This window comes from Protopterus annectens, chromosome 3.part1 (assembly GCF_019279795.1).
Source record: "Protopterus annectens isolate FY-2018-M chromosome 3.part1, PAN1.0, whole genome shotgun sequence".
Classification (NCBI taxonomy): domain Eukaryota; kingdom Metazoa; phylum Chordata; order Ceratodontiformes; family Protopteridae; genus Protopterus; species Protopterus annectens.
The window spans coordinates 709,402,591-709,421,258 of NC_056732.1; the positions used below are offsets into that span (position 1 = coordinate 709,402,591).

Consider the following 18,668-nt stretch of genomic DNA (forward strand, 5'->3'; position numbering starts at 1 on the left):
TCTGAAATATAGCAGTCTGAGCTGTCACTAGATGATGATTACATAATGTTGGCAGCTTAAGATTATGAATTGTGATTGGTAAGAATATTCCAGAAAGTACCACCAATACTTTGTTTCATGCATATAAGTTAGTCTTCATAGTCTGCCATGTTAGATTTGCCTTGGTGCCTGCAATGACTGAGAACATTCTCAAGGGAGTGTCCCTTGAGCTAGAAGCTAATAAATTAATGTTTTGGGGGCTTAGAAGGCATTAAATGAAACTGAACAGGTTAGTACAGTTTCAGAACTGTAATTTCGAATATGTGCATGGCAATATTTTTTTACAGAGGAAAATATAAATGAAATACATTTTAAATGCCATATGGACATAGTGTTACCAAGAAGATAGAGACAGATAAAACAATACAGAGTCTTGTTATAAACTGTTTCATCTGTTATGGCAAGGGAACATCAAAGTCTAACTTTTTACTGTGCAAAGTTTAACTGGTAACCATATAATTAAAAGTCTTAAAGCAGTAGCCTGTGTGAGTCTGTCACGTGGTCTTTGTTATTCAGAGTTGCCTATGAGAAACAGATGAAGGATCAAATGACTTCACTGTGGCTACAGCATCTTGAGGATATGTAAAAATCCAAACATTCTGCAGCAATGTTATCAGCATTTGTAAATTCTAGACATTCTGTTTGCTGAAAGATAGGATCAGTTCTCAGAAGTTGCATTATGTGACTGTGCATGGATTTCTGTGTATAAGTACCGGACTGTATTTTCCCAGATGAACTGTGTATAATATTTTCTGTCCCCACAAGATGAGATCCATTCTCAGAAAAGTTTTTTTTCAGTGACTGTAAATTAACATTATTGAGAAATATTATGGCAACAAAATTCAGCTTGCATATCATAAATGCAAATAGTGAGCTCCATTATGCTTTGAGTCTGTGTCAGTGGCTCACCAATGACCTTCAAGAGACAGCAAGAAACTCATCTTGAATGCTGTAAATTCATATGCTCCTGAAAGAGACATTAATGGCTACTTGGAAGCAATAAATGTTTAGTTTACAGAAGAAGACACTCTGGTTTAAATATGTCCTTTTTAATATTTGTTTTTATAAAAAAATAATGTGACAAATTAATAAAAGTTATGTTTTCCCATATATTATTAACTTTTAAAACAGTTTTATTTAAACTTGATTTATTCCAGATGTGTTAATCTGACAATTTAATGGCTTCAGCAATGATTCTAGTATGAGTCAAAATACAAAATTCTATGCATGTTACATTTTAAAGGAGAAGATGATTTTACTGTCAGTCAATGTGGTATTTCAAAATGCCACGTTTAATTTATTTCACTTCTATATGCCTATTGTACAAACTTTGAAACTTTCAAGTTGTAGATCATTTTTATTTAATATAAAACCTGCCTTGCCTAAAAAGGGGATATAAAAAGAAAAATGAAAGAGAAATGGTCAGTGCTAATGTGTAATTCAGTACTAATGTCTTGCTGTTGTTTTAATTACATTCATTTTTGGCATTATTTTTTGAAGAAGGAATTAGGTTTGATATTTTCTGTGTGATTTTCTGTAAAAGGCATTTGTAGATTTGTGCATGGGTAATTGAAAATGAGATGTTCATGTGCACACACGCGCACACACACACACACACACACACACACACACACACATAGACACCAAGACACACACACACACATGCCCATCACACACACACACACACACACACACACACACACACACACACACACACACACACACACACATAGACACAGAGACACACACACACACACACACACACACACACACATGCCCATGACACACACACACACACACACACACACACACACACACACACACACACACACATGTACTTTTCCCCATTCACATTGAAAAGAAATTGTGTATGTGTGACTACGCTGAGCCTTGCAAAAGTTTATGTCCTTTTGTAGGATATGAAAATAAAATTTCATTGCAAGGTTGTGACTGTACATGATTGTTGCTGTACAGGATATATTCAGGATATGGTTTCTTTAAAGTATTATGCATATGCAGTATGCAAAAAATATAGTGTTTATAAGTACTCAGTAGTGAATCAAAATGTTTTGTCTGTCTTAGAAGATGCAATGAAAGGAAAAGAAGTGTTGTTTTTTTATTATCCGAAGGGCCCTAGGTACCTGGCAAAATGTAATGCTTACAGACTGCATTTGCTGACTCAAAATTGAAAATAATTAGCATGTGATTTACATATTTTACACTAATATTTCAATGGAACATTCTAAATGAAGCATATATAGGGCAGCTATCATAAAGCTACACGAATGGGTTATTAATTTATCAATCTAGGTATAATAAACATTAACACTAAATACACCAAGTGATATAATCATAGATCAGATTATTACAACAGTATTTTTGCTAGGGGAGAAGAAAATATGCAGGTATAAATTATCAAATTCAAAATATTTTTTTTGCAGAAATTGTTTTGATGAATTCACATTTTTTCTTGTCATAAGATGGATACCCCAAGAAATTAGTCAGTACTATTGATAAATGTGTATGGTGTCCCAACATGCTTTCACAGGGTAGAGATGTAAAGACAACACAGGCATGTCTCCAAGGCCATATGAAAGGTTACTGCATGCAAAATGTAGGAAAAGCTTCATAGACCTCTGAGTGGAGTGGAAAGCAGTCTGACATATAATACAGGCAGGAGGCTAGGAAAGTTGTCACTGTTTTAGATTTTAGCCAAACATTAAACAAATGTAATAACTGAGGAAAACTGAAGGTTATAATAGAAAGAAAGTTCTGTTGTTGTGGAAATCCATTAGGTATAATTAAAATCTAATCTTATTGTAGAAAACTGGTAAAGGAACCAAGGTACCGTGAGCAAATAACTAGAGAGGGAAAGATGACAGAGTGGGATGACACCAAGAATTTATTTGGACTGCAGGTTAGAGATTGCCTTCCCTGTCAAGGATTGATATCAGAGTATAGGCAAACAGAAAGAAATAGGGAGATCCTAAATGAAAGCCCAGTACTGGTAGAGTTTTTAATAGAATCTAGAATAGAAACTGCTATTAAAAAAGAATAATTAGTAGAGCATATAAAGTATTGCATGATAACTATAAGAATCAATCAGAGGAGGTTAGAAAGGATTGTGAAGAGAGTTTGGCTAAGCAATTCACAAAGAAACAATGTGAGGATATATGTTTGTCTCCCAAATATGCAACAAAATCTAGCAGATTTAGGATTTTTGCCTGGAAATGTTTACATAAATATTTTTATACCCCAAGTAGACTCCAGAGAATTTTTCCTCAGGCAGACAGTAAATGCTGGAGGTGTGAAGGGGAAGAAAGAGGTAATTGGAAAATTATTGCTTATATCATGAATGATGGTTTAATTAAGATGTTTCTTGTTTAAAAAAGCAGGAATTGAATAATTTATGTAATATTGCTTAGGTTATATGATCTATAGCAATATATGTGAAGTAAAATGTTTGTCATGTTAATATAGTTTGATTACTTTTATATGAATGTAAATTTGTCTATGCAACAAGTGATAATTCAATGAATGTGTTTGAAAAAAAAATAATTAAAATATAATCAGGTAAACCAGGGTAAGTTGTTATGTGATTAAGATCTTTAAGATTACAAAGTTTTTTGTGTTTATGGTAAAGACTAAGTAAAAGATTCAGGTTATATAAAATCATAAGATTCAAGGATCGATCCCTTACCAGCAAGAGACTGCTAATCTGACACAGAAGGGATTATATGTATGTACTGAATACTAGATTTAAATAGACAGATGTTATTTTAAGAATGATGCTTCAGAAAACTATATGTAATGTTTGTGTGCTTATTCAATAGTTTGTAAAAGGAACTCAGCATGGATCTTACAACACATTTTAATACTGGTGAAGTAATGGGTAGTCATGTGACAATTCATTCACTTGTGGGGTGGTAACCAACAAGAAATGGCAATTGCTTTAAACCAATGGTAATTGGTGTATTATAAATGCATCCAGATTGCTCATACGCATATGCCCAAAGTTCTCAACCTTCCATCTCCCAAATGAAGAAGACTAGGCCTCATACTGTGGAACAAATTGGCAAAATGTGGAACACATACTAATGGCTTACTAACAGCTTCAACTAAGAAGGGAATAGGATGGTTAAAACACGCTGATTTTCTTATAAAAAGGATCTTTTAATGAATTAATGATTCCTTTCTATTTACCATGGATATCCATTAAAAAATTTCCAGTGCTGAATGTGTCACAGATCCTTTTAATTTAGAACTTTGAGGAACATGAACTTTTTAAGACCCCAAATGAGGTACGTTCCTCGTAATGAGATGGACGTGAGAGGTATGCATATGCCTATGTGATGATCTTCACAAATAGTTGTTTTTTGTCTGGAATTATAAAAGACTAGAAAGGATTGCAAGGCAGGTTTTACATTAATTTTTCCTGCATTACTTTAGCAATGTATCATAATTAATTTTCACATTTTTTGGGGGGAGATATGAATACAGTAGGCCTAATTAATTAAGAACTAATTAAGGAAAAATCAATAAGTACCCTAATAATGGGAAGTTAAAGGAAATAATGAAAAATATCTTTGAGACTAAAAGGGAGATTTCATATTCATTTTTTTCCTGCAATAGTTTATTAATGTATCTTCAGTAATTATTTCATTTTTTGTGGGAAATATGAATAAAACAGGTTTAATTAATTAAGGACTAACTAAGGACAAATAAAAAAAGTTAACCTACTTATGGGAAGTTAAAGGAAATAATGAAAAATACCTTGGAAAATCATGAGCAAAAGTAGTAGGACTACTTGCAGAATTAAATGTAATGCATCAGACAGGATTAGACCAGAAGAATTACATGTTTATACCTGTGCAGCAAAAGAAAGGTTAATTAGGAAGTATGAGACAGTTTCAGTGTCTGTAATTTTATTTTATAGTGATACTGATCTAGGGACTGATTCATTCACTAAACATATTTAATGACTTTCTTATTTTAAAGCTAAGGGTATCAACTATGAGTCTGTCTTTTGGCAAAAAGGGTTAAGGCTGTGAGCTGTAGTTCCTGTGATACAAGGATTGATTCTCTTGGTCCCCATTTGCCTACTCTATGATCTTGAATAATTCACTTAACCAGACATTGCTCTTGGGTTGCCACTAGAAAGGAACTGTGTAACCTGTCCTTTGGGTTTACCTGGTTAACATCTAGGTATTATTATTAGATTACAAGATTTTGTTTGAATTTTATCAATAGAAAATAAAGATATTTCAGTGCTCAGAAGGGTATGTTTACATTTTCCAGACAGCTTTTACATTATGCGCAGTATGTATATGTGATCTAACAGATTTTGCAGTACAGCATCACAACTGACACTATTCAGGCATCAGCTGATCTGAAGAAGTTATTTTATTGTGAATGACGAAAAGCGCTTAATTAAACATTTTGTTTGGGTTGAGTAATTCCTTGCCTGGAGTTCCTTTGTTTTTGGCTTAGTTTGTCAAGTTATTTGTTCCCTGGTTTGTTGTGACATGTTTGTTTAAATGAATGATAATGAAATATGGCAAATAAAAGGATACTAACAGGGTATTTCACTAAGAGAAACAGTTGCAAAATACATAACTTTAATGCATGTCAGAACAAAGGGTCAATGTGAGTAGCAGATGAGTCTGTGTAAGTGAAATGAGAGTGTTGCAAAGGTAAACATATATAGGGTAAATATAAATGGCTGTTATATGTAGCAAGATCCATGGAGATTAAACCCTGAACAACTTGATATAACATTTAACAGACAGGTATTTCTAAAGTTAGTACAGGAAAATAAGAATTATATTTCTTCTCCGTGAGAATGGAGAGAATGTATGAGATAAAAATACCACACAATCATCCCTGGTAGTGAAATAAGATATACGATTGTTTTTGTATATTTCAAAAGGAGCTGATAGCTCACCGTGGGCATGGATAACCAATCCGTTTCCAGCAAAGGGAAGACTTTTTGAAATGCTCTTGACTATAACATTTATCATTCTGATTTTGCTATGCTTTATGTGTAGGACCTTTATGGTATAAGTAGTGCAAAATAGGTCCTGATGAATTACTGATAACCATAGATTATGTGTGTATATAAATGCACAGATTGACTGCTACCATTCAAACACTTAGGCCAGTAGATGCATTTCTAGCTTAGTGTTAATTTTCCCTGTAAGTCGTGTCTATTTTCCTGAGTTACTTCTCAGTGACGATCTGAGGATAAGAATAATAAGATGGTTGTCTGATATAGATCTCGTTTAGATCTCTTGTACCCGCTTTCCTGACTGAATTCATAGGTTAATAAATGAATTAGAAAGGAGAACTGCTAACATATATAGAATGCCAAAATACAACTGTCAAAATGGTTGTTGTATTTTAGACATTGCATCTGAACAAGCTTGACAGAAAATGGAGTTGTTTTCTGTGAGAACGCATGATAGGCCAAAAGGAATACACTTGCTTGTTTTAAGACTGAGATAAGACAGAATAGTTGAGCATTCTATGTAAACGTTGATGTGTGAGCAAAGCACACTGTCAAAAGAGTGTAGACAGACTGCCATTGTACTTGTAACCTTCAATATGACAAGTGCTGTGTGAAGGGAAATTTGCAGCCTTGAATCATGGGAAACTTGCCTTCTGAAATATAACAGTCTAAGTTGCCATTAGATGATCACACAAAAAGAATCCAGGCACCAAATGTAAAACCACTCTGTTTAATACTGCAACAATCCATAAAAGAATGAGAAGATAAGCATAAGCATTTTTGTTTTAAACAATGTTAAAACTTCATCAGGTAAATCACATTAAAACCAAAATTACTTTTATATAGTCCTTAAATGTCACATGATCAAAATATACCAATCAGGACTGTTATAAGGCACTAGACCCACCCCCCAATAATAAAACCAGCATGAAAATAAAGTATCCTAACTATCCTAAGTTTTTGATTATATTACACCATATTAAAGCTTTGATAAACACAATGAATAACTTGCAAAAAAAAAAAAGAAAAAGCATTAAATTACCATTTAAAAGCCTTTAATTTAAGCATGGGTGCTATACTGGCATGGTCATTCAGCTCTTGCCAGCAATAAGCATTCCAGTATAATTGCCAAAAAATCTTTCTAACCTCCAAATTAACTTTCCACGGCCCTCCCCTAGGGTCTATATGTGCTTGTTCCAAGATGGGTAGTCCACAATATGCTGAAAAGGGCACCAGTTGTCTTGCCCTTTTTAATTTCATACAAATGTTCATAAATTCGTTCACAGCACTTCCTCTCCATTTTGCCAACATAAAAACCTTCATATTGTTGACAAAGTGCAACATAAATTAGGTATTTACTCTCACAGTCCATTTTCTCCCTCACCCTAACACATTTGTTCATGATGTAAAATCTGTCCCTCATTTTTATATATTTACAGTAAGGGCATCTTCTGCATTGGAACATCTCTAAGTTAGTTCTCATACATAGCTGTATATTTTCAAAGATATTTTTCATAGTGTGTCCCTTCCTGAAAACTACAGAGGCTTTCATTCCCACTGTCTCCCTCAAAATTCTATCCTCCTTTAGGGGTGACCAGTTCTTACTAAAAATTGCCCTAATATTAGCACTTTCCGAACTAAAAGTAATAACCAGTGAAGTGGAAAAAGAAGTGACCAATCCCTGTTCCTGAACCAGAACATCTTGTTGCCTTGTAGTAGCATTCAAGAGGGGAAGAAAATGCCCCATTCTTCTTTTATTTGCCACCTCATAAATCATCTCATCCAATAAGGGAACAGGATATCCCCACTTAAGGAACTGGTTGCTCCTAAAGGATGGTTTTAGAACAAGCATGTGTAGACCCTAGGAGAGGGCCATGAAAAGTTAATTTAGAGGTTAGAGAGATTTTTTTGGCAAATATATTGGAATGTTTATTGCTGGCCAGGGCTGAATGAACAGGCCAGTATAGCACCCATACTTAAATTAAGGGCTTTAAAATTGTAACTTGATACTCTTTCTTTTTTTGCAAATTATTAATTAAGTGTTTATCAGAGCTTTAATATGGTATAATATAATCAAAAACTCAGGATAGTTAGGATCCTTTATTTTCATGCTGCTTTTATTATGGGGGGGTGGTGCCTTATAACAGTTCTGATTGGTTTATTTTGATCATGTGACACATAAGGACTCTATAAAATTAATTTTAGTTTTAATGTGATTTATCTGATGAAGTTTTAACATTGTTTAAAATGAAAGCACTTATCTTCTCACTCTTTTATGGATTGTTGCTGTATTAAACAAAGTGGTTATAAATTCGGTGCCGGGATTCTTTTTGTGTGATAATTGTAGTTTGTCTTGTTTGTACTTTTATCTGTCATTAGATGATGACTGCATAATGCTGCTGTCAGTTTAAGAATATAAATTGTGAATGGAGGACTTCCAGTATGGTGTGAAAGGGGTAGCAGTTTTCTCAACTGCTCCATTCCCTAAGCATAGAAAAAGGGCCAAAACTCATAATAAAGTCAACTACGTCCATATACAAATCACTGAGTAAGAAGTACACCTTCTAGTAACAGAAAAAAGCTGTGGATGTTGAAAAAGGATAAAAAGGGACAGAAACCTGAAGCAGAAAATGGCTGTGACAGAGACCAACTAGGACAGTGCACGCAAAAAAGATACAACAGATGAGGAAATAACCTTAAAAGATATCTTTAGAGAGGCATGAAGTATCAACATGAAGTCTGAAGAATATCAGAGGAATATGGATAAATCTCTAATGGAGGCCACTGAAGTTACAACTGAATGCATGGGTATAATTCAAAACATGAAATTCTAAAAATTAACTTGGAAGCAAAAATGGACTTAATGGAAGTTAATATAATATAGCAAGAAAACAGATCAAGGAGAAAAAAAGATTATGATTTACAGGCATGGGAGAGGAGAAGGAAGGAAGGGACTGGGAATTTTACATGCAGAAGCCACGGGCACTAAGGATAGGCCTGCTGGAAGCAGAAATTCTTATAGAAAAGGCCCACTTGAACATATTAAATCCCACCAGAACAGTAAGGGAGGGTTCCAGACTGATATTAGTCCATTTCATACCCTATGCTTTAAAAGATACACTTCTCACACTGCTGTGGCATCCTGCACAAGTGTATAATGTGTGGTGAAAGGACAGTATTTACTGAAAATGACTTTTCAGCTCCCACTCATCATAGACATGTGGCATTTATCTCAACTCAGACAGCATGCAGGCAAAGAGGGACAGAATTTAAATTAATCTGCCATGCAACACTCATCATTTTCCCCAGAATGACCAAAATCATTTCATTCACCAAAAACTGCTTTGAAAGTACAATAGATAAGGGGCTAAATGACTGTTACTTAGTAATGGGGATAATAGCAGTGTTATGCCTGCTCCATTAGTGTAGCGGGATAAAGCCCTAACTACAGTTCAGACAACATGAGCTCAATTAGTGGTTTAAGCACTTGCTGGAGTTGGTGAAGGAGAGGAGAGAACTATTGCAGCCTTGCTGGCTCAACTGTGCTCAGGGAAGAGTCAGGAAACACATGCCTGTGGCTCATTTTTCTGTGACTGGTACCCCAGGAGAGACTAGATATTCCATAAGAGCATAGCATCAAGGAGGGCAGGGCTATTCTGAGGGGTTATGTCACTTGTGGAAGCAAATAACTTGCCTTTGCTGATGCCCACTGCACACCAAACTTTGGGCATGTACAAGACATGTACAGTGGGGTTGGTTAGGGCAAGAAAAAAACAGAAAAACAAACAACCTTAGATGTCTGTCTAAATGATGGCTGCTCTTGGAAGGCTCTCACCTCAGTGTATGGGAAATGACTAGGCCAGCTGCCAGAGACAGGGTCTGTTGATTGGTGGGCAGCAGGGTCAAAATGTTAAAAAAAAGAGCTAGTCTGAGATGTGGGTGTGAGTCATGCAACCAGGAGGATCTTGACACTTGCTAATAAACCTTTTTGTCTCATGTCTGTTCTAGTCTAATGCCTCATACCTACACTGGTGTCAAACTCAGTAATGCCTATTGCAGGAATGTCATAATTTGAGCATGGAAGACCTAATACCTATTACCAATACAGCTGGATAACTGATTCCTGGTCTTTGCCTTCATGTAGAATTTTTTAAATCCTCTTATCAATATGCCATGGCTTACTAGATCAAATAAATATGAATTTAGTCTGACTTTCATTTTGACATATACATTTAGAAATTAGAAAAATAGGAAGAAACTGTTTTTTTAGCAAATGTGAAATGTAATTTATTCATTTATTCATTATAGAGCATACAAAGAAATCCTACCTTCAGTTTTGCAGTCACAATTTGTTAACAAATATGCAGCATGTTTTGCATCAGTAAAATCTATCCCATTCTGGGAAACAAAGCACACGACTGTCAAGTAGGCTTACTATATCTGGGTTCCTTACAAATAACTGTAATTATCTGGTGCCCTAAAGATGTCCTCTTAGGTCCCATGCTGTTCTCCTTTTTCTAAACTGTATACAGAAACCAACAGCCTGCAAAGATGAACCAACAACAGATATCCAGACACTTCAAACTGTAAAAAATAGCTTTAATCCATCTTTTAAAAACACAGAAAATAATAAAATTACAGTGAGTTAAGCACTTTCATTCCAAATTAACTTCTGTGGAACTTCATCATAACTAAAAATCATCACACTTGACTCTTTTTAAATAACAAATTAATATATCATGTGACCTGAACTAACCAATACAATACAATTAATTAATCATTTGAGCAATTAACTTAATAAAACATCATGCATCCAAATGTCTTAATTTTAAAACAGAATACATAGAACAACTGTCACTGATCCCTGGAAAACTTGTGGTATTCAATCTAAGTTGCCATTTCAACTCACATTTATTTAAATGGTCACTGACAATAAAACCAAAAGCATCCACTTTAATTTGCTCTATAACCATAAAACCAAACGTATGCATGTTGAATTCATTTATGTGCCTGAACAATGCATTTGTAGTTTTTTCCTTTCTAATATCCGATAAATGCTAGTATATTCCTTCTTTTAACCTTCTAGAGGTTTTCCCTATTTAAAGTGCAGAATAGGACTTACAACTAGCTAAATATACCACATTTTTAGAACCACAAGAAAAATTACCCATTAGTTTATACATTTGCCACTAACAGTGAAATTATTGGATCTTATGATATATGGGCATTGGAGCAGCACCCACATTTAAACATACTCCAATTACTATTAATATTAATTTTTGAAAGTGTTTCCTTTTTTATATATATATAATGAAAGGTCTGTCACCTATTTTATTCCTTAACGTACTATCATTCATAAAAAAATCCAGTTCTTATTTGTACAATATTGTCAGTGACCATTTAAATAAATGTGAGTTGAAACGGCAACTTAGACTGAATGCCACAAGTTTTCTGGGGATCAGTGACAGTTGTTCTATTTATTCTGTTTTAAAATTAAGACATTTGGATGCATGATGTTTTATTAAGTTAATTGCTCAAATGATATTTGTCTCTCTCTCTCTCTCCATATATATATATATATATATATATATATATATATATATATATATGTATATATATATATACACACACACACGCTCTCACACACACACACACACACACACACACACACACACACACACACACACACACACACACACACACACACACAATTCCCTATTAAGTAATAGAACACTCACATAGTTGTAACCCAGATACTCAAGCCAAAAGAGTTAGAACACTGAAACACTGAAGGCCTAAACAAAACAAAATACCTGTTTATTGCATAGGAAATGCCACCCTGAATCCCCCACACCCACTGCTAATTATGTATACCAACTCTCTTCAAACTTCAATGTTTTGGAGTTTTTCAACTCAAGCATGTGGGTCATTGGGTCATGGTCATATGAGTGATTGATTATTTAATAGGGAATCATACATACATATATATGTGTATATATATATATATATATATATATATATATATATATATATATATATATATGGATCCAGGACGTTTGATCAAATGATCAAATGTCTGGATCCATTACGCGCGAGCAAACTTACGCAAAAGTGCTTTTCACCGAAGAGGCACTTTTGGGTACGTATGCCTGTTGCCGAGGCCGTACTACGGTGTGGATAAGTGAAACTTCCCTTTTCCCCACTGTAGTGCAGTCTCGGAGGGAGAATATTAAAGTAGGGTGGGGGGGCATAGACCCCCACATGGGGTGTGCAGGGGGCGAAGCCCTCCTGCAAAAACGTAAATGCAGTGTTTTTTTTTTTTTTATTGACACGCTTTAATGAAAGCGCTTTTTCAGTTAAAGCGCTTTCGTTAAAGTGTGTTCGGTGGTTATGGATTTGGATGTTTGATCATTCGATCAAATGTCCTAGATCCATAGATATATATATATATATATATATATATATATATATATATATATATATATGTATGTATATATGGGTTACCTTCAGTTTACTGACAGTCCACTTCCCTGAAACCCAGTTTACCGACATGTCAAATCACCGACATTCTCAAAGCCGACATTTCCCAAAAAATAAGTAAACACTTGGCCATCCTGATGGAAGAACTACCTAAAGAAAACAAATCCACCGATGTGGGAGGCTACACCCCCCTATATGCATCCCCCCTTACTAAATATACCAACTCAGAGAATGCACTACCACAGGGGTAAGGGACAAAGTTCAAGTAGATGGCCAAATGTTCACTAACTGAGCGGGTAACATCAGCTTTTGGAATATCAGTAATTTGAAGTGTCAGGTGAATGCGTGTCTGGGAAGTGGACTGTCGGTAAACTGAAAGTAACTCATATATATATATATATATATATATATATATATATATATATATATATATATACACACACATACATACGTGTGTGCATGTGTGTGTATATGTGGGTATATTTGCAGAGTTTGCCACTTCTGTACTTTTGAAATGCTGCAGTACCAAACAATTTACAACTATGCAAGCATAAAATATTTTAAAATATGCAGTACCCTAACCCCAAAACTTAATTAAAGAAACTAGTTAACCATGTCTGGAAGCTAGATATAAGTGGAAAGGCTCAGTGTTGGAGCTTTTGAAAGTGCACAATGGAAGTTATTTTTAGAACACACCTTTACAGTAATGTTCTTTTTTATTGGCAATTTTCAGTTTGTGTTATTCTTTTAAGACTGGTCTATTTTCTTGACTGTCTGTGTAGTACATAAATTACAGGCCTGAAATATAAAAACTCAAAAGTAATGCATTACAGACAAGATTGCAAAGTATAAATCAGGTGTTAGACAAAGGTAAACTGTACATTACCACCAGCAGAAGGTAAAATGCATAATATATTCAGGAGTACTAACGAGGTAAAGAATTACTTAACCAAAATGCTAAACTCTAAAACTGAAATGCCAAATATTTTTTTAATTTTTTTAAAAGAAGTACTGATTAGAGGTAAAAGTAGTAAAGTACAATTTTAACAACATTTGTAATCCACTTCATGCTAATATTGTATAATAATGCAGCGGCTCTCCAACATCAGAGCTGGAGCATTTAAGTTTAAGAATCAAGATTAGTGTGCTCATGGGCTGTTTTCACATTACGTCACAGCAGGCTTTTATGACTACATATGAACTATTATGAAAACAAAGGCAGTCACTTTTTTTTACTTAGTGGCTTTAAATCTTTAATCAAACCCTTTTCAGTAATCTACCATAGAGTCATAAGCCACACCAGTAAATAAAGTTGTCCTGTATGGAAGATTTCACAACACTATTTCATATAATTCACAAATACTGAAAAAGACTTCTAGTTTCCTTGCACATGATCCTCCAAATGTAATGCTTTTTTTGCTGCATATTATCGATTCTAAATGAAGTGCATAAAATAATGTATCTCAGTAGACAATTTGGAGGACTACATCCGTTTTCTTTTCTTCTTTGGAAATGTTGTCCTCTTTTTTTGTTTGACAAGGATAGTTGAAATGGACAGTTTGATATAAGCAGTGGGCTTAAGCAGTGTAGTAAAAGCCTGCCTAGTTGTTTAATGTATTGGAAGTCAGACTTTGCTTTGTTGGAGTCCTTTGCTAGAACTAGCTAGCATTGAGATGCTAGTGTTTATTTTTTCTCATTTGTTTATAGTTACAATGCCATTTTTAAATGTACTTCCATTAAGCTCCTCCCTTTGAGATTATTAATTGAAGCCCATGATTCCCATTTAATGCTGTCAAATTTAAAGACTCGTTAAACTGAAAAGTGGATGGTGTACAATTTGATTGCAAAGATGCAGATATTTTTGTTGTGTTTAATGTCTCCTCGCCACCTGTGTTTTTGAATGAGTTTGCATATAACTTAAATTTGCCTACATCTAGCATTCTTCAAGATCCCTTTACAGAGTTTTTGAATTTTCACAACACAATTATCTCATTCTAAATGAATAAAGCATATAATAATATATTTTGCTGGATGTTACCTACCAGCAATCTCACCAATCATAAGGGCAAGGCAAACTACTAATGCAATGGACAGACGTCTTTTTGCTTGGCATTGTTCTCGTTGCCTTTCCTCGTAGGCTCTTGAATTGTCATGGCAATGATATATTCCTTTAGCCCTTCTCAGGTCAGTTGATTCCTTATTACTGATTCTTTCATTTTTCCTAACAGCTTCTTGCAATGAAATACTGTAGGACAAGAAAAAAGTATGTATTTAATATGTGCAATATGAGTTAAACTGTTACAAGGCTACACTGTTGCTTGTTACTCTGGGTCTTCCTTTGAAAATTAGAGAGTTACAGAGTTAATCAAAACTGTTCAATCAGCATTTTAAATGCATAAAACAGGACTCATGGAGAAAAGTGAATTACAGCAAAATATAGACATTTTAAGCAATGTGAACCATATCTGCAGAGATGCAATGATATCATGAAAACTTAGACGATAACAGAAATCAATTTAGTTAATTTATTAGGAAAGTAAGTAAATGCAGGTATCAAATTGGGTGCTAAAACTGCAGTGAATAGGGGAATACTATCTGTGGGAATTGGGGAAAACCCCTACATTTTCATCTGACAAACATCCACATGAACTATGCTCTCCTCAGGCAGGAAGGACTTCAGTTTAATGTGTCATCCCAAGGATGACAATTCAGGAGTGCAGCATCCCACTGTGCTATATTACTGTATTAGTACTGTAGCAAACCACACCCCACCTCATTCCACAATTGCAGTGTTACTACTGTAATATGAACCCAAGTGTCTGATATGGGGCTTGAACATGTTGCATTTGTATTTTCTGGCATCAGACTAAATGTGAAATCTACTGGAACAAAGACAGTGTATAATTACCCCATTACCATGTACTACACTTTATATCCAATTATTTGCAGTGTTACTATTTGCTTTTTTTCCTGCACTATGCTCTGCATTTCATCCAGGTATTATATTTTGTTAAGGCCAAACAAAATACATGTTTAACTCCTTCAAAATTCCAATTTGCACAGCTCCTGTCATTAATATATCATCAGCAATACCTGCATAAATAAGTGAAATGCCTTAGACAATGTTAGCATACCTTCTAAATGAGCATCCTTTCTCCACTAATCTTATGAATACTCAATGACAAGTACTTTTCTCCTGTTTTGCCATCTTGCACATTGTGCTACATTTCAACCTATCACAGAAAATATGGATGCCCAGTCTTATGGTCATCAGCTTGAAATCTATCATCCCAGGCCCCAGACAATGCACTAGACATGCTATATATGACAAAAACACATTCAGCATTAGTATATCACCGCCTAACTATGTACCCCACCTATTCATGGTACATCAGTTTTACTAGGACCCTACAGGTAAAAACATGTACTGCTAGTGATCACACAGTCAGCACAGACTTTCACAATGTTTGTCCCCAGAAAGCAGAAAGCAGACCACTAGATGTGTATACTTTTCTGTTTGGTTAGCCATCTGGTAACACCCACTCACTCCTTAGCATGGGTCTTTGGCCACCATAACTACACTCTCTGCTCTATACCAATAAAATAATAACAGTAGTCACTCTTGTCTGTGCCTAAATATTTCAGGATGAGTACATCAACCTTTCCATCTTTCAGCACCATATCTTTATAAATGCTTACCCCTGCTTTGAACCAGCAGCTCTAGACTACTTCTAATAATAGTTTGCAAATGTATGTGGAATTATGACAACTCAATGTACAGACATCTGAATTCGTTGTCACAGCTGTTATTTTATAGTTACTTATTTTAGAGTGGCACTATGCTGTTTTAGCTAACTCATCAAACATTAGCATACTGTAACGGGCAAGGTCCACACTTGCTCCCTTTCCATTTACTTCTCCTAGTGAGGGTCACAATGGCAGCAGACTAAACAAGACAGATCAGCCTTACCTTTCCCCAAGCAATATTCCAGGCCATTCTGAGAGATCCATATATATTTCAAAGCTAGCTGAATGACACAACACCTCCAGTATTTTGGGGTCTACTGCAAGGACATGTTCCATAATCTGTGTCAAAACATCTCCTATGACAACCACCCAATGCAGCCTACTTATAATATATCTGAGTCCTTAGGCAATTCCCAACATAGTAACCTTATTTACAAAGTATTTTCTTGAATGCATAACATTTGTAATTTGCATTTAAATAATAAATTAGATAATGAGTCATTAGGTTCATAGATTAGTACTAGGCTAACTGCCCTTGTGAGCCATTGTAAGCCTAGCCAATTATCTCTTGTGAGACTCAAACCCTGCACCTTGTGTTTGTAAGGCAAACATCTTAACCATTAGGCCACCCTCCAAACCCCTTTGTGTTATAGTAGTCTTATTTTCCTTTATTTTCTCAGTAAAAGGGATTACTCATATTTGAATCGTATAAGTCATACTGTAGAATGTACGATCTCAGTCATGTCCAAAATATGCATTGCACAGATTTTTTAGGTTATTTACATGGACTATAAATAAATATATACATAAATACATTTTACATATCAGCATAATTTGCATGCCAGGTAATTAAAAGCATGTTATATTGATGCATTTATTTATATTATTTTGTTTACCACACCAGTTTTCATTAAGCTAAAGACTCTTTTTGCAGGGGGAGAACCAGGGAGAAAAGCTTTACTTTACAAACTCAAGGACAGTTTATTGGAGTAGGCAGTCAACCTAAGCTGCATTCTCTGGGATGGATGGGAATAGTACTCCTGTTCCTCATGGATAAAAGAAACATAAATCTCCCTACATATCCTTGTTTGTCCCATCTCTGAGTTATTTGCATGCAACATAAAAGGAATTAAAACTACCACAGAAATATAAAGCTAGGCTTTTTAGGATCCTCAGAGATCAATATCCTAATAAGTACCTATGAATCTATATGGGAGAGAACTGAAATTCCCCCAGAAGTGAGTTTTTTAAATCATGCTTGTTGATTGAGGTGCTTCAAACCAAGCATTGAACAATAAATTAAAATGGAAAATAAAAAAACATAATTGTCTCAAAGTACAAATACCAGCAAGCTTGGGATTTAGGCAGATGGCAGTTGAAACTAGCATCTTCTTCTTCTGGCTTTTCCCAGTTAAAGGTTGCCACAGCAGATCACCTGTCTGCTCATGATTGGCAGGAGAGTTTTATGGTGTTGAGATGCCAGCCCGGAACGCAACCTTCCACAGAAGGCACACACACACACACACACACACACACACACACACACACACACACACACACACACACACACACACACACACACACACACACACACACACACACACACACACTTACGCCTAGGGCCAATTTAGAGTGTTCAATCCACCTACAGCATGTCTTTGGGATGTGGGAGGAAACTGGAGCACCCAGAGGAAACCCACACAACCACAGGGAGGGCATGCAGACTCCACACAGAAGGCACCCCAACCAAGGATTGAACCAGAGAACATCTTGCTGCGAGGTAACAACGCTAACCGCTGCACCACCATGGCTGCCCACAGTTAAAACTAGCATAAAAGTCTGATTCAGTTCTAAAACCTGTGCACAGCATTTTAAGAACATTCTGAATGAGGATTTTTTTCCATGCCCAAAGCAGGAAATGTAGTGAGTCCCACAAGACCAATTCTAGATAAGCAAAAGAATGTCAGCCAGATATTCAGCGTGAGTCAATGAAGTCCCTAGGAGCCCCTCACAAGCAGACCAGATGTGGAATATCAAGGCATAGGTAACTAGACGCTTTTTAAGATTCATAGCACTCTGGTCATATAGTTCTTGATACATAACAGTCAGTATCTTCAAAAATGACAAAGCTGCCAAGACAGCCAGTGCAAATTCCATAATACAGATAAGATTATGGTAAAGATTTGTCTTTCTCAGCATCCTGGCTGCAGAATTTTGCACCCACTGTAGATGAGCAAGGTTGGAATCAGAGCATCTACTTTTATTTACTTTCTTTCCCTGTTAAAACAAGCCCCAGGCATTTTAATGGCCTTTTTTCATTATATTAGTTGTACTGTAAATCTCTAAATTTCAGTTTTCAGATCTTATTACATGCTTCTCCTGATTTTTAAATTAT

General features: G+C 35.3%; 1 protein-coding gene across 1 annotated transcript in view; it reads right to left on the reverse strand.

The window, feature by feature from the left end:
• SLC30A8 (solute carrier family 30 member 8) overlaps positions 1-15,439 on the reverse strand; it is a 250,034-nt gene extending 234,595 nt beyond the window's left edge. The window contains exons 1-2 of the mRNA XM_044066248.1: positions 15,435-15,439; positions 14,569-14,771 (exon numbers count right to left, since the gene is read on the reverse strand). Coding sequence (XP_043922183.1) covers positions 14,569-14,771; positions 15,435-15,439 — 208 coding nt within the window. The remainder of the gene's footprint in view (positions 1-14,568; positions 14,772-15,434) is intronic.
• Between the last annotated feature and the right edge of the window lie 3,229 nt (positions 15,440-18,668).